Source organism: Eulemur rufifrons, chromosome 14 (assembly GCF_041146395.1).
Source record: "Eulemur rufifrons isolate Redbay chromosome 14, OSU_ERuf_1, whole genome shotgun sequence".
Classification (NCBI taxonomy): Eukaryota; Metazoa; Chordata; class Mammalia; order Primates; family Lemuridae; genus Eulemur; species Eulemur rufifrons.
Genome location: NC_090996.1, coordinates 21,120,164 through 21,143,206, shown reverse-complemented (window position 1 = coordinate 21,143,206; position 23,043 = coordinate 21,120,164). Strand labels below are relative to the sequence as shown.

Below are 23,043 nucleotides of genomic sequence, written 5' to 3'. Positions count from 1 at the left end.
GTTACAAAAAAAGTAAAAAGAAAATCCACCATTAACTGGTAATTAGTAAAGATAAGAGAAGAATACATAGATTTACCCTACTATTCCCCTCTTTTATGTTTTGAGATTTTCCATAATAAAAAAGTTTTAAAATTGTTTTATTACCTATGGACAATTCTCCACCATCCCTACCATATCCCATCGGCCTGGCTCATTTAGATGACCTACCTGGCCCCTGAAGTACACAAGCTGGTGATCCCTTCAAGATGCACCACCCCCAGCTGTTTCTCTGACCTCTGTGGGATTGATCCTTCAGCCTTCCCTCAAGCCTCCAGCAGGATTTTCTTCTAACACCCGATCTCCATGGTCAATTTCCACCCCTTTCTAGGCTTCAGATCTGCTGTTGATTTCCTATGCAAGCCTAGAATCTTCTTGAAATAGGCTCTAAAGCAACTCACGCCATGCCCTTCCCAAACCCAATCGCTACAGAACCTGAAGTCCACTCTGTCTTGATCCTAGCACCAGAGCAGCACAACAGAAGGACCAGGTCTATTTTGCACTTAGCTATGCCTAGGGAAATAAAACTGTTACCAAGAGCATCGTCGTCATCAGTGGTGTCACTTGCCAGCCGGAACAGGGTAGGCCGCAGCTTTTCACACCTTTCATACACAACCTGGAAAAACAGAGCTTTGTTTGCAACACACACCTAGGCCCACACACAAGGCCCCAGGGGCCTCCAACCAAGCATGCGGCAGAGTCTGTGGCTTCAGAAACCCTCCTCAGTCTGTCCTGAATTCATGACTGCAGATTTGAAGTAACACAGAAGGTTAAGAGTTTGAGAGAAAGTATGGGCTACAAGTGTAAGATTTTCTTCAAAATAAAAGAAGTTAAAAAAATGACAAAAGACCTTAGCTTAGAAAAAACTCACTGTCTCTGTGTGTACAGCATCATCTCTTCCTCAGTCTCCTCGCCTCTGCCCATGGCTGGACAGCACCACCAACAGGCTGACTTCTCCTGCTTTATGACTAACATCCAAACCACCCATCCTCACTGTTGCCTGATGCCAGCATTCCCTTTGTAACACTCCCACGATGCCTGCCCACAGGGTTCTCCCAGAGCCAAACCTCATTCTCCTCAATGACATCTGCGAAGTCCCATTTTCCACATCCCAAGGACAATGCTCTGTTTCTTAAAATGTTAACTGCACACTTAGCATATGACCTAGCAATCTCAAACCTGGACATTCACACAAAATCCTACACACAATTGTTTATGGCAGCTTCATTCATACTCACCCAAAGCTGGAAACAACTCAAATGTCCATCAACAGATAAATGAATATATATAATGGAATACTCCTCAGCAATAAAAAGAAAACTACTAATAGAGCAACATCAATGGATCTCAATGCTGAGTGAGAGAAACTAGACAAAAATAAAGACCATTTATACAAGTCTAGGAACTATAAACAAATCAGAACAGAAAGCAAATCAGCAGTTGCTTGGCCATGGGGGTACAGAGAGGAGAGGAAGGGATAACAAAGGGACATGAAGTTTTGGGAGGTGACAGATATATTTACTATCTTGATCATGATGACGCTTCAAGGAAGTATACAGGTCAAAACACATCAAACACTGTGAATAAATATGTGCAGTTCCTTGTCAGCCCTGAAAGATCACCTGCAGGGCCTCCTGGTCTGGCGGTGCCTGCCCCGGCCTGCGGTACACGCTCAGCATCTCCTGCAGCACCTTCACGTGGCTTCGCACTTCCTCCACGGCACTCACTCTCCTGGACACCTTCTCTGATTTTTCTTGTTCCTTTAGGGAGAAAAAGGAGGATGGAAGTGAGCGAGCAGAAACCCTGGATGAAGCCTGAAAAAGGGATGAGAAAGGGTCACTGGTGAAAGCTCAGGGGAGTCACCAGGAGTAAGGTAAAGTGAATGCTCACTCAGCGGGTAAAGAAAATACTCAAAACCCAGAATTCCTAGGGAGAATAATGCAGTCTGGGGCCTGGTGACCTACTCCATCGTACCACCAGCCTCAAATTCCTCTGAAAAACAGATTCCTAAGCCTGGACTTTGTCCACACCAATGCCTGTCCTGGGGACAGAAGCTAGTAGCTAAAAATTGCTTTGAGAACCATGGATGAGAGCAGCTGGGAGGGATGGTAGCAGGATTTGTTGGGTTTGTTTTTTTTTTTGGCGGGTAGGCAGGGGTTGGGGTGGTTTATTTCAAAATATTAAGAGGGTACATTTATAATGCTTAAGTTGGGGCTTTTAGTGTGCCCATCACCCAAATAGTGTTCACTGTACCCAATAGGTAAGTTTTTACCCCTCCTTTCCTCCCTATTTCTGTTCTTGATTTCCAATGACCTTTACATCTCTTTGTGCCCGTGTGTCCCCATTGATTAGCTCCCAATTATTAGAGGGTACATGTGGTGTTTGTTTTGTTTGTTTGTTTGTTTTTTGCCTTCACATCTACTGGAGGATTTCTGCTTCTAGTCACCACCTTGCTGCCCTTCAGGGAGCTTAGGGCTATTCCCCAGAGTTCAAGGACAAGAGACTGTTCTTCTTCCTGGGCAACTGTTCCGACCAACTGTTCATTCACCCCCTCAAGCACATACGCATATACACTGTCCTTTGTCAAATCCTTGTCCTAGCGAGCCAGTTGGAAAAATGCCCACCTCCTTGACCAAATTCTTGATCAGCCGGTTTGCAGCCTGAAGATCCTCAGGGTGGTTGCTCTTCAGAAGCCTTGTCAGAAGCTGGGGAGTGAACAAGAGGAGTAGTGAAAGCATAATTCCCTCAGGCCGAGTGGAAGCAGCAGCAATAGAAGAATTAACACTAACAGCGCACACATTTTATATGCATCATCTTACCAGATGGTCACAATGATACTATGATGTGGGTACTAGGACTATACCAGTAGACCACTGGTTTTTCAACGGGGTCGGGGTTGGGAGGATTATATCTCCCAGGGGATGGCCGGCGAAGGCTGGAGACATTTGGTTGTCACAACTTGGGAGGGGATGCTACTGGCACCTACTGGGTAGAGGTCAGGCATGCTATAAACATCCTACAGAGCACAGGACAGCTGCCCCCCCATCCAACAGAATTATCTGGCCCAAAAGGTCAGTAGTGCTGAGGTTGCCCTGGACCATGTGAACAGACCTTGGTCATCTTGTTTGTCACTTTGTTCTCAATGCCTGGCGGAGTGCCTGGCACACAGGAGTCACTCAATCTTTGTCAGATGGATGGCAGCAAAGATGGGGATAATGAGCCCCAGTGATGAAGGATTCTAACTTTCTCAGAAGTCACCCCACACCTCCTCCCTAGCTCCTCCCACCATCTGCAAATTTAAGACACTAAGTAGGAGAGGCGCCAGAGAGCAATGCAGCCAGAATGTAGACTGGCCTTGCTTGTTCTCACGACAGTGACCTGACGGCCGCTGAGCATCCAGAACGAAGGGAAGGGCACAGGGAGAGGATGTAACTGGCAGGCAGAGCAGGCCAAACAGAAGAGCGTCTGTGGTATGGAGCTGTCCTGATACCATGCTTACCAGACCTTGTGACTGACCAAGAAGAGTAATGACCAAAAGCAATCTCCCCATTCACAGGCACTACAGTGTCACCCCTGGGTCCTGGCCTAGGTTTTGACCACCTTCCTCTTCTCTCCCTCTCCTTACTGATGTCCCAAGTCCAACAATTCTGGGAGGCCACAGTAGAAAGAAAATAGGAGAGGACAGACTCATACACCCACCACATGCCCCACACTGCCCTTGGGTCGTCCTTTTGAACCTTCTTGCCCCCAGAAACGCTTGTAACGGCAAGTGGGAGGGCACAAAGAACACAGCAGTTATTATCTGGCCCATCCCTGCAGACCATACCCAAACCTTCTGCTCCTTTACTCCTAAGGGCCTCTCTGCAGAGAACTCACCAACCACCTCCTCATATTCTCCACTCAGGTTCAGGGATCAGAGGACACTTCAAGGAGAGTCCCTAAGAAAAGGGGTCTGAACACACTACATGTAGGCCACTGAGGTCAGGGAGGAGTTCCTTACCTTTGACTTTTCTTCATCAGCATCAAAGATCGAGCTCTTGGGCCAGGGAGAAGGCGGGGGTAAGATTTTATCCACTGGTAGCTTGGGGTCTTGTTTTATAATTCCTAAAACACGCAATTCACAAAGTTAAGACACTGATATGGACACTTAGTGACTTCAGCTGGAATCCAAAATAAAGTCCAGAAACCACTAGTTCCTGATACTCCAAGAGGAAAACACTGTCAATGGCCTTAAAAGAATACGCCAGGGTATGAATGAGGCTCTGCATCACCTCTCAGGAGAATCCAAGGAACCACCACGAAGTCAGGGGCATCAGAGCCAGCCATGTCAGAAGAACCAGTCCCTACGGCCTGTAAGCCTGTGGGCCTTACACTTGCTATAAAAATACCGATCATTTTATGCAGCCTCATAACTTCCCAGGGCCCAGAAATTACTGTGGGATCCCCAGTGAAGCTCCTAAAAATGTTAAGTGAGTGCATATAGATAGAACAATAGTCCATCCTGAACCTGGGTTCCTTCTTCTGAAGAGCCCAATATAAAAGGAATTCAGATTTCCACCTTCCAGACAGGATGCACAAAAGTGGGATCGGCACCACCCCCATTGTGACAACAACAAAACACTGGACAACATGCAAATTCACAACTTTCCTGAATTCTTCAGAAAGCTGAGTTCACAGGGCAACAACCGATTAACCTGAAATCTAAGAAAAACAATGCCCCCAAGGAGAGACAAGAGGCAATACCAATAAAAATAACTCAGCTGAAATTGCTTAAAAATTGTTTACAGGCCAGTGTAAGCTAGCAAGAGAATATAGAACTTCTGGAGGTTGCAACACAAAGAAAATAAGCTCTTCTCCAGGGGCCTCAACAGGGGCTCACAAAAAGAGTAGGAAGGTGGGAGTCTCCACCTAAATCCTTCTCTCTCTACAGAACAGAAGTCCTAAACTGCTCCGGGAAGGGCAAGAAACCCTGTAGTCCTCACAGCAGTGGTGGAAACTCACCGCAGCTGGAGAAAGAGTTTGGAAGCAGCGGGGCAGGAACTATGTCCTGGACCCAGACCTATGTTGGGGTAGGGCAGGATCACAAATAGATCCTATCAAGACCCAGGGACACGGTGTCCACCTAAGGCTGAGGCTTAATCAGAACAGATTGTCCCTGCCCACCCTCCCACCCCCTGAATAACAAGTGACAGCTGTCTACTCTGAGGAGAAGCAACAGCAAGACGACCCTCCCTGAGAGGAAGACCTACAGCTGAGTAGAGCAGAGAGCTACCAAGAAAAACTCTGGCAAATCAGCCACCAACCTAAACGTGAGCTAACACTATAAAAATCTGCAGTCTGATACAGTGAGGGTAGCTACAGCAACAACAAATCTCAAACCCAGCTCAAATCCTGCCTACCAGAAGGAACGGTCCACCCATTTCCAGAAATAAAAACTATTTACTTCACTGATGAATATGCTAATTAACCTGATTTGATCATTTCACATCATATATACATGCACTGAAATATCACACTGTACCCCATAAATATGTGTAATTATGTGTGTCAATTAAAAATAATAAGGCTGGGTGCGGTGGCTCATGCCTGTAATCCCAGTGCTTTGGAAGGCTGAGGCAGGAGTATCACTTGAGCCCAGGAGTTGGTGGCTGCACTAAGCTATGATCATGCTACTACACTCCAGCCTGGGTGACAGAGTGAGATTCCGTCTCTAATAAAAATTTAAAAATAAATCCATTATATGGTTATTGAAAGATCTTTTGTAACTATAACATAGCATAAGCCTGCAAGTTACTACTTTTATCAGAATAGTATTTTTCAAACTCTGGCTCAGAGGTAATGTTTACCTCTACTTCATGGAAAAATTCTACTGTTTCAAAGAAAGAGGTTGATTCTTATGCAACCCAAAATTTTAAAAGATGAAATAAAAATAAACGTTTTAATTTAGTGACATAGTTTGTATTTTGACCTTTGTTGTGCTGGTGGTTTCTGGCAGACAGGGAAAAGCAAACCTATACGTCTTGTTCCTAAAAGATCTGCATTGTGACTTTTAAAGTAAATAAAGGCCATATTGTGTTTAAAAAAAAAAAAACCTAGAAACAAAAACTAAAAAAAAAAAAAAAAAGAAAAAAAATCACCTCAGTCTCTACTGTCCTACACAAGAAGTCCAGCTTTCAACAAAAAAAAAGATAAGGCACACAAAAAGTAAGAAGAAACAAGACACTGTCAAAAGGGAATACAACAAAAGTAAAGGAAGTCAGACCTTGTTTCTTTAGCATCTGATAGGCATCTCGGATCTTGATGTCTTCTGGAAACCAGACTGTCCAGCTAAAGAGTATTTCAATGACTCTTCCTTTAACTTTTTCTGTGGCCCAGGCCCCCAGGTACTGAAAGTAAAAAGGAAAGAATTCTAGAGCTGGAAGGGACATGGGAGACCACCTGGCCAATACTTCCAGTACACAGAGGGCTGTTCAGGACGAGCCGCCCGAGGCTGGCTGAGAGGGAGGCACAACCACAGGCCAAGTTATCTGGCACCTGTCCCGGAGCCCTTCCTGGGTTTCAAGGAATCAATCTCCAAAACTGCTAAAATTAAAGACCACCAAATATGGGCCTAGGTCAGATCCTTGTCCACATTCATGGGGACATTCATTTTTTGACTGGGGCAAGCATGGAATTAAAAAAAAAAAAAAAAAAAAAAGAAATTGGTCTTTGTCCCAGTTCCTGGCACAGAGCTTCAAAAGCCCTTGCAATTTCCTGAGTCATAGGAGGGTCTTATTGTTCACAAGCCCCCTTGGACCACATCCAAGTTTTTAATAATGACTTACGGTGGCTGCTTAGTTTCAAGAGAGAGGCTGGTCACTCCAAAGAGATCAACCATGTGATTAGAGGGCTGGAACTTTCAGCTCCATCCCTGACCCTAGGATTGTGTGAACCGGCCAATATTTTATCAATCATGCCTGGGTAATGAAATCCCAGATTAAAAACTCTTGACACCACGAGGTTCAGAGAACTTCCTTGTTGGTGAACACACCGATATGACCACAGGTGGCAAGCTCAGATTCCATGAGAAGGCACAAAAACTCTGTGTTCCCCTTCCCCACCACTAAGACCTTACCCTATGTATACTTCCGTTTGTATCCTTTATAATAAAACAATAATAGAAATATAGTGCTTTCCTGTGTTCTGTGAACTGTTCTAGTGAATTATGGAACCTGGGAAGAAGGGGTCAAGGGAACCCCTGAATTCGTAGTTGGCAGGGGAGAAGTGCAGTAGCTTGAGGACATACAAGACTCATGGCTGGTGTCTGAAGTAGGGGCACCCTAAGTAGGACTGAGCTCTCAACATGTAGGGGCCAGGTAACTCGTAATTCTGGGTAGGGTCAGAATTGAATTTAATCATAGAACGCACAGTAGGCACCAGAGAACCGCTGCCGGAATGCAGCAAGGCAGGGCTCAATCAATGGTGGTTACCTCAGAGTGGCACAGCTAAGACAGGTGCCAGGAGGAAAGGTATAGAGGACAAGACAAGAAGCGATATAAAACTTCAAGTCACACCTGGTACTGTCTCTACCAGGAAAACTGTGCCTCTAAGCTAGTTCCTCACCTCCTCTAGGCCACACGTCCCCCAGGCCGACTTAAAGGGGAAATTTGAAAATGCTAACAGTGGAAGAGCAGAGGTCATCTGATGAGCACCACTGTCTTCCTAGAGCTCAGAGAGGAGAACGCTGTCACTCAAAGGCCCTTGTCTCACAAGCCAGAGACAGGTGAGCACGTTCTGTCCACACACAGGCCTGCCTCTGGCCTGAGAAGGGTGACAGGAGTTTGAAAGATGAGCGTAAGTATGGCAAAGAAGGTAGGACCAAGCCCAGGTATTCACCTTTGGGGACAACACTTTGATCAGCTCATTCAGGAAGCGAAACTTGGCCACCTCGCTGTGGAACTTCTCTCCACAGTGGTTCATACACATCTCCAGCACCTGCACAGACAGACACAGGACCCCCATGAGAAGGTGGAAAGCCAGTGGCTCCAGGGCTCTCCTTGAAGCTGATGACCGTCTGCTGGTGACTCTACTGGAACCACAGCTAACCCTTTCTCAAGCCTATGACACAAGTTTTGGTGAAAGAGGACATTTTCAGATCAAGAAAAAATGTCACCTGTTCAATCTTGCTTTAACTGCCGGGTTTATAGCTCAGTGGGGTATATCACACCCTGAGGTCCTCCATCCCACCTTTTAAGGAGACCCTTTGGGAAGTAACACTGGTTGGAGAACCACCCCTTCCCCAGGGGCAGAAATCTGCTATCCAGTGCCCAAGAACTACTCCACCACAGGTCACCCACTGGCACTGAAGAGGTAAGCTGGGCCTGCACATGCTTCCTTTGCTCCACACTATGGTTTTCATCACAGTGAAATCACCAACATTTAAACATTCAGAGAAAATAAATATAAAAATCTGGACTTCCAGTTTCTCTTGGAAAAACAGGAAGTTCTAGCAACCCTGGTCCCAAACTCATGCCTGGCAACCACTGGCTGGTTCTGTGCTACAGCTGCCCTCTTTAGACGGGCACATGCTCGCCAGCTTTTGGCTCCTCACCCAGCAGCGTCACTCACTTATGTTACCTGTCTGGCCCTAAGGACACTTGAACTTGCCAGCCTGTCTACGAAGGGCAAATGGAAATAAAACCTTCTTCTCCTTCTCCCACAGCAAGCTCAAAACCAGGTCTAAGATGGAGAATCTGGCCCACAATTCCCTCCTCCAGTCTGCTGTTCAAAGCCTGTGAAGGTGAACCACTCAGGTGCTCTCCCCACCCCAACAAAAAGGACTAGGGAGGAGGTAAAGTCCCTCTCAGCACTCTCTCTAGCACCAGAACAGAAAAGCTTAGGCTAAGGGGCAAGCCAGACTCACCGTTAAGGCATAAAGAGCTTCTTTCTCTTGCGGAGACTGGATCTTGTGGGCCAGCAGCCAGGGCGCGTGTGTGGGGCTAAGGGAAAACAAAAAGACCTGGACTCTGGGCGGACAGGAAACAACTATCCCGTGTGGCCGAGTATGCTCGGTAATGTCACCTCTCTTCCAGGAGCTGGTGTCCCAAAGCACAGGTGGAGTGCGACTGACACAAAACCCACATATGGGCTCCTAACAGGGGAGCTCCTAACCCACCCTGTTGTGCCTACAGCACTCAGCCAACTGGCCAACCACTGCATAGCAAAGTATAAATCATTCATTCATTCAGTAGATGAATGCCAGCAACAAGGCATTGTCAGGGAGAAACCCAAGGTCCTCCTCCTGCCCAGGGCACATCAACCTCACCCCACCCCCCACCCAAGCAAGCCCCCAGCCCCCAAACTCTAAGCTGGGCAGTCCAGGCCCAGACCTATGTGTAGCAGGTCCTGAGCAGTACAGGCCCCGCCTGTGTGGGATAAATGCTCAGTGAACACAAGTGCAGAAAGTGTGATCAAAGTCTGGGCTCAATTCAAAACAGCTGAATATTCGGCACCATGTAGATTAAACATTTGGAAGACTGACTTGAGTCTTTATTACCTGTCCAGGTGCTTTGGGAACAGAATTTAATAAAATCTTACCCTTTTCCTTTTTCTTAAGAGAGATTACATTTAAATTATGGAGAATACATGGATCTCTTTCAATTATGTAACCTGGCTACATTCTATTAGTAACATTCAGAGTTCTCCTCTGCATTAGTGTTTTACAACACTACTTAAAATTTTAATAGTTGCCAGTTGAAAATGGACTATTCTGTGTTTTTAAAAAGCACATGAATTCACTAATTTTAGAAAAACAATGACTCAGCAGATTGTGGGGAAAGACAACAGAATAAAAGAAGGCCTAACTGTAAAACAGTCCGGAAAGACAAAGGCCTACACTCAGCCTGGGGTGCCCCCAGAGTTGTGTGTGTGAAGTGACCTTACCCATTGGGGTCAGTGTTCACCTGCTCACAGAAATTCTGGATAGCTGACCAATCCTGTTCCAACACGCTTGGGTCTGTGGCTTTGTCTGTCAAGGAAATGAATAAAGTTAAAGAAAGCACAATAAGGCCGGGTACGGTGGCTCACACCTGTAATCCTAGCACTCTGGGAGGCTGAGGTGGGAGGATCACTTGATGCCAGGAGTTCAAGACCAGCCTGAGCAAGAGACCCTATATCTCTACAAAAAAATAGAAAAATCAGCTGGGCATGGTTGTACACACCTGTAGTCCCAGCTACTCAGGAGGCTGAGGCAAGAGGATCACTTGAGCCCAGAAGTTGAGGTTGCAGTGAGCTACGATGACACCACTGCCCTCTAGTCTGGGCGACAGAGTGAGACCCTGTCTCAGGAGGAAAAACAAACAAACAAAAAATCATAATAAAAATAAATTTACAACCTTCCTCATAAACATGGCAGCCAAGGGCTGTATCATCAAACCTCCACAGGATCAGACTAGTGGACAGACAGCCGAAAGGGACCATCAAGCACAGTGTCTGACACATAGTATGCCCTTACTGATTATCTGCTGATTGGATGAATGAGCAAATTAATTAACAAGCCCTTGCCCTGAAAGTGGCTCCATGTCCAGTGTAGAGGCTGGCCTGTGTGTATCTTCTTCACGCCACATGTCAAGACATGTGGCCCCGCAATGAGGACAGGCATGAGCCAGCATCTGAGGCTACCTGGATGCTTCCTAGCTATGTGACAGGAAGACAAAAACATGTCACAGGAAAATTTTGTTCTGGCCTTTCGTGAAACTTCCCAACTAGCCACTTCTCCAGCCGAGGCTGGCCTAGCCAGTCTCTGCAATGAAACATCATACTGGTCCTGACCGAGCAGCTCTTTCAGGCTCTGGAAATAAAAGGCTGATTCTGAGGGTTCTATTTCTGATGTTGCTGTTCCTCTTACCCAAATGTCCACTCCACATCTCTCAAAATCCTATCCATCCAAAACCCATCTGAATTTCCCCCTCCTTCAGGAAACCTCCTCCCACTGTGCCAGCCCCTACTACTTCTCCCTTCTGACTACTCAATACTCCATAGTCACCCTAGAGTGCACTTTTCCTGACTGCAGTCACATTTATGTCATGTGGAAGTCATATGTCTCAGTGAGATTCAAAGGGCAAGTAATCACTCATCTTCCCACCTACTTACTTCCATTCTAAGTGAAAAGAGAACAGGAAAAGGAATCAGATTATCAATTCCTATATTCCCCTCACTGCCCCACAAAGCATTCTCTCAATGTTCCATATCTCAAAATCCTATCAACCCTTGAGCACAAATTCAAAATGCCACCCTTTCATAAAGACTTCTTTGATCTTTTTATCTCCCACCCTCACAAAACAGAAGCCATTGCTTCCTCCCCAGAACTGGTATTTTATCCATCCCCCTTTCTGATAGGAATCTCTAGCTCCACCCTTATTAGTTACTTGAACTACCTTATTAGTCCTTGAACTCTGAGCCTCAGTTTCCTCAACTATAAAATAAAGAGGTCAGCACAGTGGCTCATGCCCATAGTCCCAGCACTTTGGGAGGCCAAGGTGGGGATATCACTTGAGGCCAGGAGTTTGAGACCAGCCTGAGCAACACAGCAAGACTCCCTATCTCCTAAAAAAAAAAAAAATTTTTTTAATTAGCTAGGCATGATGGTGCACACCTGTAGTCCCAGCTGCTCGGGAGGCTAAGGCAGGAGGATCACTTGAGCCCATGAGTTTAAGGTTACAGTGAGCTATGATCATGCCACTGCACTCCAGGCTGGGTGACACAGCAAGATCCCATCTCAAAAAAAAAAAAAAAAAAAAACCCAGAGAAAATAGTACCTTCCTCATGGAATTGTCATGTGATTTAAAGGAGACAGTATCTAAAATGCTCAGCACAGGGACACATAGTAAGTAGTCAGTTAAGGATAGTTAATTATTGTTATTATAATACAGTCTCTGCCTTTTATTATAAAATATGTATACATGCCTTATTGTACCTAAAGGGAATGAAACACTTGAAGACAAAAGATGTATATTCCCTACAGTTAGCACAATGTCACCCACAGTACAAAATAGATACTCATCAAATAAATTATTTAAAGCAGTGATTCTCACAGATTCTGCCTCTGAATCACCTAAAGTAATTCTATACCATTTAAGCTTCAGTTTCAGTTCACTACAAGGTCAAGGCTGACACCTCAAAGGAATTCTGACCTCTACATGTGACCGGACCTGGAGGCAGAGGACAGGCAGGACCCAAGCCCACCACACAGAGTCTACAACCTCTCCCTCCTCCCCAGCTGCCAAGTGAAAAAGACACAGCGACAGGCACCAGCTTTTTCAAAGAAAAAAATCTCTGAGGTTAAATCATGTTCCAAACCCTTAACAAAGGCAAAGCAGGAAAAAGATCTATAAAATGTAAGACAGTTTTTTCTATCTGCTAGATCTTGTATTCACTCAAGGTTTATCAAGGCCCGAAAGTAACAGTAACAGCTGCCTTTTTTTTTTTTTAATTTTTTTTTGAAACAATCGCACTGTGTTGCCCGGGCTAGAGTGCCATGGCATCAGCCTAGCTCACAGCAACCTCAGACTCCTGGGCTCAAGCGATTCTCCTGCCCCAGCCTCCCAGAGTGCTAGGATTACAGGCATGAGCCACCGCACCCGGCCAATAGCTGCCATTTTAAAAAAGTACTTACTGTGGGCCAGGCACCATGCCAAGTGTCCTCAGAGCAACTGCGGTTGGTACCACCATCTACACCATTTTATAGGTGAAGAAACCTGCCCAGCCACAAAGCAAGAAAATGGCAGAAACAAAAATTCAGCCCCAGGTCAATCTGGCTCCGAAGTTCAGATGTTTCTAACTGCTCTCATGATCAGGTCTTCAGATCCTTGACAAAAGCAGGGCCTTTCTTGGGAACTACTTTGACTTCCCTTCCCATAAGTTATAAACTTTCTTGAGGCAAGGAGGAGGTCTGTCACCTTCACATGCTCCGGCACCTAGAATAGTTACTGGCAGATACCTACTGAGTGAATGAATGATTCACCTTTTGCAGTGTTTCACCAGTTGGCCGGACATGTTGCTAATGCTGGGAGGCGACTATTTCAGTTCTGAAGTAACTGGGTCTCTGAAAAGATAACCCTAGCCTGCACAAGCTATTTCAGAGGCCTTGAGTAGCTCCAGAGAAAACCAACCCCCAGAGGACTGTCCAGGTCTATTTGACACCAGTCTGTTCCAAGGAGTAGCTAGGGGCCAACAGGGTATAGCACAGAGAAATTCAAAGGACTCTTTCTGTTTTGGGACTGTCCCAGCCTCATCAGGGCACCAAAATGGCTATCCCAGACTCCAAGGGGGTTTATTTAGCTGCATGTGAGGACAAGGGGTGCCAAGAAACAACACTGCTGCCATATATTTGCTTAATAAAAACTGTGTTTGTACGATTCATTTCAAGCCTACTACAGGGTCAGAAGTACTGAGAAAACAGCCGAGACCTCCGGCTGTGAGTGAAATGGCTCATCCAAGAGCAACTTATTCACATGCCAAATCATCTCACATCAGCTGCCAACCAACCTTCAGGGTCATGACTCTGGCACTAGCAGCAGCCTGTGCTAGCAAATGGAGCCCTGAGGCTGTGGGGAAGCAGCCACCTTGAGGAACAGAATCCATCCAACCCTCCAGCAGTACGCTCTGCAGTGGGAATCCTTTTGTAGGAGGTACACATGGACCCCTGCAGTTCAGAAATTGTTCACATTAACACAGGTGAAGATCCACCAAGACCCATCACAGCAATGTCCTTTGCTGGGTTCCAAGATAGAGAATGAGCTTAGCCCTCAGAATATAAATGTTTTCTCCCCCCTTTTTTTTAATAGTGACCAGCCCCTATTATAAAATCAGAATATAACTAGATTGCAATCAAGACCCCTCCGAAGCCCCAAGGAAGGTATAAGAGTGGGGCTAGAACAAAGACAAGACACATCACCTGGGAATAGGTCCAGGTGGGTGGAAGGAAGAAAGATTTACTGAGCACCCAACTTTTACTAAGCTCCCGCCTCCCTGACAGCACTACCAGAGCTAGAATGCCAGAGACCAATAGGACTGAGTACTACTTTTAATAGCAAGAGGTTAATAGCAACATCTAAGATGCCCCCCTCCCCAGAGGAACTGGCTAAATGAATTATAGTAGGCCCATACAATGGGGGCATATAGGCTTTTCATTAACAAGAATGAGGCAGCTATAGCCAGGCTGGCCGGCAGTCCTACCTACCTACTTGGAGGCTGAGGCAAGAGGATCACTTAAGCCCAGGAGTTAAGAAGTTAAGAGTCCAGCCTGGGCAACGTAGGGAGATCCCATCTCAAAAAAAAAAAAAAGGCAGTTATATATGCAGTCATGTGGAGCAATGACCAAAATACACTACGTGGGGGAAAAAAAGCTACAGGACAGAATGTACAGAAGCTGCCTTTTGTATTTTTAAAGCATTGAGTTTCTGGTAACAGTTTCCTGATGTTCCTCTGGGAGCTACCCCTCCTAAATTCTAGGTTCGACTTTCAGGCAGGTTTGATCACCCTTAGTCCTAGGGATGGGCACTGCCCCCAGCCCACTCCAGGTATGGCAATCTTCATAGTTCATACTTCTCATCATGTTGATTCCCAGGTGAAATACTTGAGCCAGGCTGGACCAACAGGCAGGCTGACTTTTGCAAATCAATGGGAAAAAGAAATTAATTCTGCTGGGATTGCAGCAGAAGGCAAAGTAGACAAAATTCAAGAAAAGAAATGAATCTTGGTGACATCATGGGGTTCCTGGATGGAGCCTTTCCCCTTTGTTTCTTTTCTTTCCTTTTTTTGGTAAAGCAGTATGAATTAGTTTTTGGTCACTTGCAACTAAAAAAGATTAACGATAATAATAGCTAATACTTACTGGGTGCTTACTATACATGCCATGGTAAGGCACTATTTTAAGTGCTTTACATGTATTAAAGACTTAGATCCTACCAGCAACCCTAAGTGGAGGTATTCTTACTATTCCCACCTTAAAGATACAGCTGCCTCACTTGCTGAGGCAAGATCTGTCAGTACCCAAGTTTGGCCAGTCCTCAGACCACATCTAGAGTGACTTCCTTCATCCAGCCTAGACCCATGATGCATTCACCTTCAACTACACATTTGTCCCGGACATACCATCAACTCCTTTGTCCCTCCATGGCACCACCACTGACCCACCCCCAACAAATCCGGCTTACACCATAGTTTACCTTCTTTGCTCCTACTCCAGAAGAAAAACAAAACACCGAAAAATACATAGCCATGGGAACTGCAGCATACATTTCTGATGTCCAGTCAATGCTCCACAGTCCTAACTCAGGATCTCAGAGGGGAGAAGGGCAGACGTGATCCCATTCCACCACCCCCTGAGGAAATCTGGTGATGTCTAGTGACATTTTTGAATGTCATGACTGGGAAGAAGGGTGTATGCTAGTGGTATCTAGTGGGTCGAGGCCAGATTGCTGCTCAACATCACATAATGCACAGGAAAGCCCCCACAACAGAGAAATGTCCCCAAATGCCCAGAATATCAATATCAATATCAATATCAGGTTGAGAAACCCAGCTCTCAAGTCCCCTAGTCCACCTCAGCCCCTAACACTCAGGCAGCAGTAGTGATGACAGCACTGAAAAATGTGTGCACACACAATCATCTTTACCTCCTTCCTCAGACACCCGGAAAAACAACGTGCCCTTCCTCTGTGCGAGGCCAGGTCACCCCTTTCTGCTCTGGCTCTGACCTTCAGCACCTCTAAGGCCCCCTGCAATGGCTGGAACACTGGCCCTAGAATTGAGGTGTATTTCCCCAAAGCAACAAAGCACAACGAGGAGCTCAAGTACCCCCCACTTAAAATCTCCTTTACTCCTAAATTCCCTCTAGCTACCCTCTCTCCTTCCTTTCACATTCAAGCACTACTAATAAAATAAAATAAAATATAAGGCTAGGAGGCTACTGGCTACACTCTTCCCACTGATTTACTCTGCCTGGCCTTTCCCAGACAAATTACATTACAAAGTAGGTGGTAACTTTTGAAAACAAGAGATTTCACATTGAAGTATAGGTTCTAGCCCTCTCTAAAAAGCTGGAAGATCTAGCAACTTTGGGGACATCGCTCCCAAAAAGCTGGAGCTGAGGAACTCCCCCTCCTTGGGCAGCGTCCCAGGCACTCCCTCTCATCGCCTCTACCCGGGCCAGCTGCTCCTTGTTACCTTACTTGGTCTACTCCCCCCATCCCACAACTCCAGCCTAAGCCTTCTGTTCTCCATTACCACCTAAATAAACTACCTTCTGTCTCCACCATTTAACTCAAAGGTATGTCGTTAACCTGTTACCAGATTCAAAGTTTCCTTTTCCTTCTCCTTGCTTATTCTACTCTGCCTCTTTTTATTTGTTTATTTATTTTTGAGACAGGATCTTGCTCTGTCACCCAGGTTGAAGTGCCCAATCACAGCTCACTGCAATCTCCAACTTCCAGGCTCAAGTGATCCTCCTGCCTTAGATTCCCAAGTAGCTGGGACTACAGGCATGCCCCACCATGCCCAGCTAATTTTCTTGTAGAGACAAGCTCTTGCTATGTTGCTCAGGCTGGTGTTGAACTCCTGGCCTCAAGCGACCCTCTCGCCTTGGCCTCCCAAAGTGCTAGGATTATGGATGTGAACCACCCTGACCAGCCCCATACTCTCTGATTTTTTTTTTTTTTTTTCTTTTGAGACAGAGTCTTGCTCTTTCACCCCAGGTAGAGTGCAATGGCATCATCATAGCTCAATACAACCTCAAACCTCTGGGCTCAAGCGATCCTCCTGCCTCAGCCTCCTGAGTAGCTGGGGCTGCAGGCATGTGCCACCACACCCAACTAATATTTTCTATTTATGGTACAGACAGGGTCTCACTATGTTCAGGCTGGTCTCAAACTCCTGAGCTCAAGCGATCCTCCCACCTCGGCCTCCCAGAGTGCTAGAATTACAGGTGTGAGCCATTGTGCCAGACTCCCATACTCTATCTTTAAGCAGCAAGACTACCTACCAACCCCACCCCTCCTTTGATATCCTGGGTTCCCCTTGCCCCCTGCCATTGTTTCTGCTCCACCTTCAGTCTTCAGGCTGCTCTTCCCATCTGCCTCCTTCAGTGCTGGAGCTCCCCATGCTCCAGCTCCAGACCTCTGCTCTTTTTAACATGCAGCCTCCCAGGGCAAGTTCACTGCCTGTCAACTGAAGATTCCCAAGCCATACAGCCAGCTCTTACCCTCTCTGGAGCCAACCAACTGCCCAGAGTGCATCTCTTTCTGAATGTGCTACAAGCACCTCAAACTCCACAATTCAACCCTCTCTTCCTAAATCAGCTCCTCCTCACAGGGTAGGCATCTGTAACCAACCAGTTACCCAAGCTTGAAACCTGGGTTTCATCCTAGATTCCTCGTCTTTGCCTCCATCCCAGCGCATCAAGGCTGTTCACTGTGCCTGCTAATTATTTCTACTCTCCCTCCCCACCACCTTAATCCTACTGGAGCCCCTAAACACTACCAAAAGAGCTTTTTAGCTACTCTCCCTGCCTGAAGTCTCACCCTCTCTACCCAATTGAGTTCCCTGATCAAGATCCTCCCGCTGAAAACTCCACAACAGCCCCCCTCCATACCCCCAGATAAACTCCTTTCTGCAGCATACAAGACCCTTGAAGATCTTGCCCCAAATAGCTGTGCAGCCTCTTTCCCAGATTCCTGCTCCTTAGCCTCTGCACTCCGGCAGACCGACCTGCTTGTTCCCAGAATGCCCCACATTCTCATGTCCCCAGCTTTTGCACATGCAGTTTCCTCAACCTGGAATGTGGTCGCCTCCATTGTTCAAACACTAGGTCCGCTGTGACAACCTCCAGGTAAACAAACCAACTCCTAACCGCCACACTAAACAAACGCCCTCCCTGCCAAGTCCCGTTAATAAAGTGATGTTATCGCCGGTGTGAGCCCACAAAAAATGTCTTTGTGAGCAAGGACCCTGTGCTACGCATCTTAGTAATATCCCCAGCACCTAGCAGAGCCCGATGCAAGGGGCATATTCTTTATCCTCTTTGAGCCTCAATTTCTCGTGGTAGAATGGGGACAATAACGACTCCTACTCCCAGGACTACCGTGAAGCTTACAAGGGGCAACATACATATAAGTCCGGCCAGAGTAAATACACAAAAAAGGTATAAAGGCTTACTCCTTGGCATTAAAGGCAGCAGCCGCGCAGAAATCTTTCTCAGCCCCTAACGGACTGCGTGTCTTGCCCGCCTGAGTCTCCATAAGCCTAAATGCTCCCGCCTCCCAACTGAGGTTAGTAATAGAAGCTATCCTGGGGTCGCACTGAGGACTAACAATGGTGGACATGCTTTTAGCACCGTGCTTGGCAGCACGGAGAAGCCCAGCACATGTTACCATTTCGGTTGCTACTGAGGACCACGCACTGCTACTAAGAGGGGGTGGCCGGCGGGAGAGGGGCCGAGCGCAGGCCCGCGCCTGCAGCCCTGGCGGGTTCTTGGGGTTCCTCTCCCGGCAATCCTGGGCGACCCTGCCCCCAGCGCGGGCCCAGGCCCCACTCCGCGACGCAGGGCTCCCCCGCCACAGAAGAAAGGCCCCAGGGGGCGGGAAGCGAGGCCTCACGTGCCCGCGCCGAGGGGCGGCCAGGCTACTCACTGAGCCACAATTCCAGCGCCGCCGCCGGGCCTGGGGGCCGCTCGGCCGACTCGGTCCCCGCCGCGGCCCCGGACCCCGTCGCCACCGCCGTCGCCGCCATGGGCCCAGCCCCGCGCAGTGGCCACGGACGTCCCTACCCTTCAGCTCCCGCTGCCGCCACCGCCAGGCGCGCTCGGGTGCTGCCGACGCGGCAGGGCACGTGACGGGGCGGGACCGAATCTGCTCCGCCCACCCTTAGGCCCCGCCCCTAGAGGCCGGGGGACGCGCAGGATGCCGGCTCAGCTAAATCCCTCCTCCCCATTTAGACCACTCGCAATGTCACGCCAATCAAACTGACCCCAGCAAGGCCTGCGACTGCTCTTCCTTCAGAATTAGGGTTGCCAGATAACATACAGAACTCCCAGTTAAATTTGAATTTCAGATAAACAATGAATAATTCTTTCACCATTTTTATTTGTCTTAGAATATTTGCAAAACACCTCTAAAATGACACGCCCTATGTCCTTCCATATTTTCCTTTATTCTCTAAGTCACACAGTACACCGTCGACGTATTAGATATTAACTTGATTATTTTGTCAAAGGAAAATTTGGGGTGAATAAAGGTAACAAAAAAGTAGGTCATGATTGTCATACACTGTGAAATGAACACGTGTTATTTTATTTAACACTTTAATTAAATGAGGTAACCAAGCCGATGTTATAATCAGTCCAAAAGAAGGGCAAATTTATAATACATGGAATAAAGGAACGTTGCTACAAATGTGCAAATGGACACAAAACTGGCTTTTCCACCAGTGGTGAAAGTTGTCTCTCCAGTAGACAGAATTAATTTGTATGCCTGTAGGCAAAAATTATTTTGCATTGCTATTAGTTATCTACACATAACTTAGAGTTGTAAGACTTCTCAAAGACAACAAAAGGCCAGAACCTGAAAGGGTGTGCTGTAGGGACAATGCCTAATTTTCTACTGAAGCACAGATTCTTCCCTGTAAATAATGATAACAATGGAAAATTATTCTAGTCTATACGCATGCAAATGAATACTGCTTGGAAACACACAAACTTCTTCCAGTGGAAAAACCAGTTTTGCCTCCATTGCACATTCACTTCAATGTTCCTGATCTATGAATGTTCCTGTTCTTTGGATTCTCCTTTGAACTGGTTTTAATATCTTACCAGTTTCTTCATTAATGAGTTAAACATTTAACATATGATCATCTTTTGAAAATTCTAAATATCTGGCAACAGTGGATCTGGTTTTCAAATATCTGTTAATGACTAGAGGCTGCACTTGTTTGAGGGGCCGTGAGCTTTCCATTTTGCCAAGGACCATCCTTCAACTAAATATTTGTTATGCCTGTGTGTTAGGTAGATAGGGATTCCGGGTCTCCTAGGGATGAAAGTAGGTGCTGTTGCCCTGATCTTGGTCCTGCCCACCCCTAATTCTCCATACGTGGGAGAGGAGGGAATACCCTACAAATCTGCGAATCAGAACATGGTGCACCAGCTGCAAAAGAACTAGAGGACTCTCTAGCCCACAGGCCAAGCAGCATGGGTACCATAAAGTCAGGAAAGTGACCTAGAACCCACATGCGTAGTTAAGGCTCAGGTCATGGGACTCCCAATCGTCCAATCAAAGTGGTTCAGTGGTAACCTCTGAACCACGAGGGAGGGCCCTATCCAGGCATTATAAAACAAGACGCAAACCAAAGCCAATCTGTCTCTCTTTGCCCTTCCTTTTGCTTGCCCTGCTGAGGCAATGGGTCCGGTCGTCATCTGTGGTGTATGTACCATGCTCTGTAAACCTATATCTTGCTCTTGCCCTATAATCTTATCTTTCTCTCCTCAATAAACCTCATTTTTGTGCTTGCCTAACTTTGGCATGTCTGGTCATTCTTCAGCCATGAGATAACCAAGAACGGACAGTTTCAGATTAGAAGGTAACACCTGGTTTACTTTACTTACTTTAAACACTGGTAGTTGTTTAACATCTTGACATTGTTTAGGCTCCAAAAACAGTATCTCACAGTATGGCCTTTGGCATGCTGAATACTTTTGAACTAAAGGAGATTGTAAGGGCTCAAAAGCAGCCTCAGAGCAAAATCTCTCTGACCATTTATTTATTTTGATACAGGGTCTCTCGCTCTATTGCCCGGGCTAGAATGCAGTGGCGTCATCAATAGTTCACTGCAACCTCAAACTCCTGGGCTCAAGCGATCCTCCTGCCTCAGCCTCCTGAGTAGCTGGGACAGCTAATTTTTCTATTTTTGGGAGAGACGGTCTTGCTCTTGCTCAGGTTGGTCTCTTCCTGGCCTCAAGCGATCTTCCCGCCTAGGATTCCCAGAGTGCTAGGATTACAGGTATAAGCCACCCCGCCCAGCCTCCTGTCCTTTTCATTTACGTTACCTGTATGGCTGCTGCAGGCACCTCAGTTTGCCACCTTCTTGCCTAACCTCAAACTTCATTCATTTAACAAAGATTCATTAAGTTCATACGTAATGTATTTGGTGCTAGGCACAATCCAGGGGAAACAGAGCGATGAAAATATGGATGTGGCCCCTCCCTTTAGGGGCTCACAGTCCAGCAGGGGAGAAGGACCTCAACCTCTAGGAATGTAGAAGGAGGGGGCTGTGACCCAGTCTGGGGGAGGTCAGGGAGAACGTTGCTGAAGAACTTATGGTTGAGCCGGGATCTGAAGAATGAGCAGTAATGAATAAGGAAGAGGGGATCAGGCAGAGGGAGGAGCACGTGCAAAGGCTCTGTGATGGAGAAGAGGAGGGCCCTTTGGGGACCTGAAAAGCAGCCACATAGCATTTGTCTCTATCACCTAGCACTATGCCTGACCAGGGGGAGGTTTCACTCAGCATAAGTGTCACCCTCCAGGAGGGCCCCCCAGGTCCCCTCATGTGAGCTACACAGCTCTGCCTGCTCCCCTCGGCTTCCCATTTCCATATGTGGTGTGGATCTGTCTCCCTTTCTGGATGATGAGCTTTCGCAGGCAGGACCATGTCTAATTCATCAAACTTTCGGCACTGATTAGGCACAAAATAATTATAGGTGGAACTGGATACCTCTGGCACTTCCCACCTAGCTCAAAGCAACATTGGAAGCTAATTGTACTCAGTTCTTTCTCCACTCTCACCTTTCCATGTTCTGTTCCCTCAGCCTGGAATGTTCTCCCTCTATTGTCTGTCAAACTACTTCGGGGGTGGGCTGCTGGATTTTAACAAATAAAAATATCAAAATCCCCAGTAAATCTGAATTTCAAGTAAATAATAATTTTTTAGTGTAAGTACGTCCCAAAAATTGCATGGGACATACTTATGCTATAAAATTATTTGCTGTTTATCTGAATTAAAATTAAAAAGCAACACCCCGACTCCTCAAGAAAGTGTTACCCAATTTGCATCCCCTAACCCAAGGACATCCATGTCCTGTATCCCCTCGCCTGTCCCCACACCACCACCTCCTCCACACCTGTATAATTGTAACAGTTGACTTTCCTTAAGACTACGATCTCTTTGAGGCAGGGGCTTGTTTTTTTTTCTTTTTAAAAGATTAACAAATATCTAGCAATCAATCAATAAATAAGGGGAACAAACATCTGTGCACAATTAAGGCCTGGTCTTATTCATCTCCAGATCCCCAGGCCTAACAGGGTCTGGCACACAGTAGGTGTTTGTTAAATCAATGAAGGCTACATTGGATGGACTCAGCCCAGAGGGGTTCTCCAGATAGAGAGGCCTCCTCCCATTGGTGGGGCTGTCCTACTGCCTGGATTGGGAGAAGGGTGGTAGGAGGCACAGCTGAGGAGACCCTGGCTTGGAAAGAAAGGCTGTGACTCTAACATTTTACTCAGATCTGAAGAAACTGGAGAAACCTAGGCCATAATAACAAGCTTCGTGAGTGCCAAGCCAAACTTGTACTGCCTCCTATATTTAAAAAATGCTCATATTCACATTCATGTGATTCACTAATAAAAATAGTAACTACAAATGATGTGAAGTTCCTGAACACTGCAAAACAGTATCCTGACTAAACATAGTGACTTCGGCAGAACCCACATCTTTGCCCTTGACTGCACACCCTGACGGTCTAATCCGATCAGATGTGTCTGGTCTTTTGTGTAACGTTTGTCTAGCACCTAGTATGTGAACAGGGACCATACTCAGCCCTGGGGGTACAATCTTGAACAAGCCAGAGGAGGTCCCTGTACTCACGGACTGTACTACTGGCACTAACAACTGCAGAACTAATTACTCATATGATTATTTACACAATCAATTCCAACGGTGTGCTATGGAAAAGAATAGGGCGCTGAAGATTAACGAGAGGAAGGA

General features: G+C 46.6%; 1 protein-coding gene across 1 annotated transcript in view; it reads right to left on the bottom strand.

The window, feature by feature from the left end:
• The window catches only part of GGA2 (golgi associated, gamma adaptin ear containing, ARF binding protein 2), a 31,510-nt gene extending 12,668 nt beyond the window's left edge, over positions 1 to 18,842 (bottom strand). Inside the window, exons 1-9 of the mRNA XM_069486817.1 lie at positions 18,702 to 18,842; positions 9,958 to 10,042; positions 8,939 to 9,014; positions 7,912 to 8,010; positions 6,299 to 6,422; positions 4,037 to 4,140; positions 2,661 to 2,741; positions 1,659 to 1,796; positions 571 to 652 (exon numbers count right to left, since the gene is read on the bottom strand). Of these exons, the coding sequence (XP_069342918.1) occupies positions 571 to 652; positions 1,659 to 1,796; positions 2,661 to 2,741; positions 4,037 to 4,140; positions 6,299 to 6,422; positions 7,912 to 8,010; positions 8,939 to 9,014; positions 9,958 to 10,042; positions 18,702 to 18,801 (889 nt within the window). The 5' untranslated portion in view covers positions 18,802 to 18,842. The remainder of the gene's footprint in view (positions 1 to 570; positions 653 to 1,658; positions 1,797 to 2,660; positions 2,742 to 4,036; positions 4,141 to 6,298; positions 6,423 to 7,911; positions 8,011 to 8,938; positions 9,015 to 9,957; positions 10,043 to 18,701) is intronic.
• Positions 18,843 to 23,043: the final 4,201 nt, after the last annotated feature.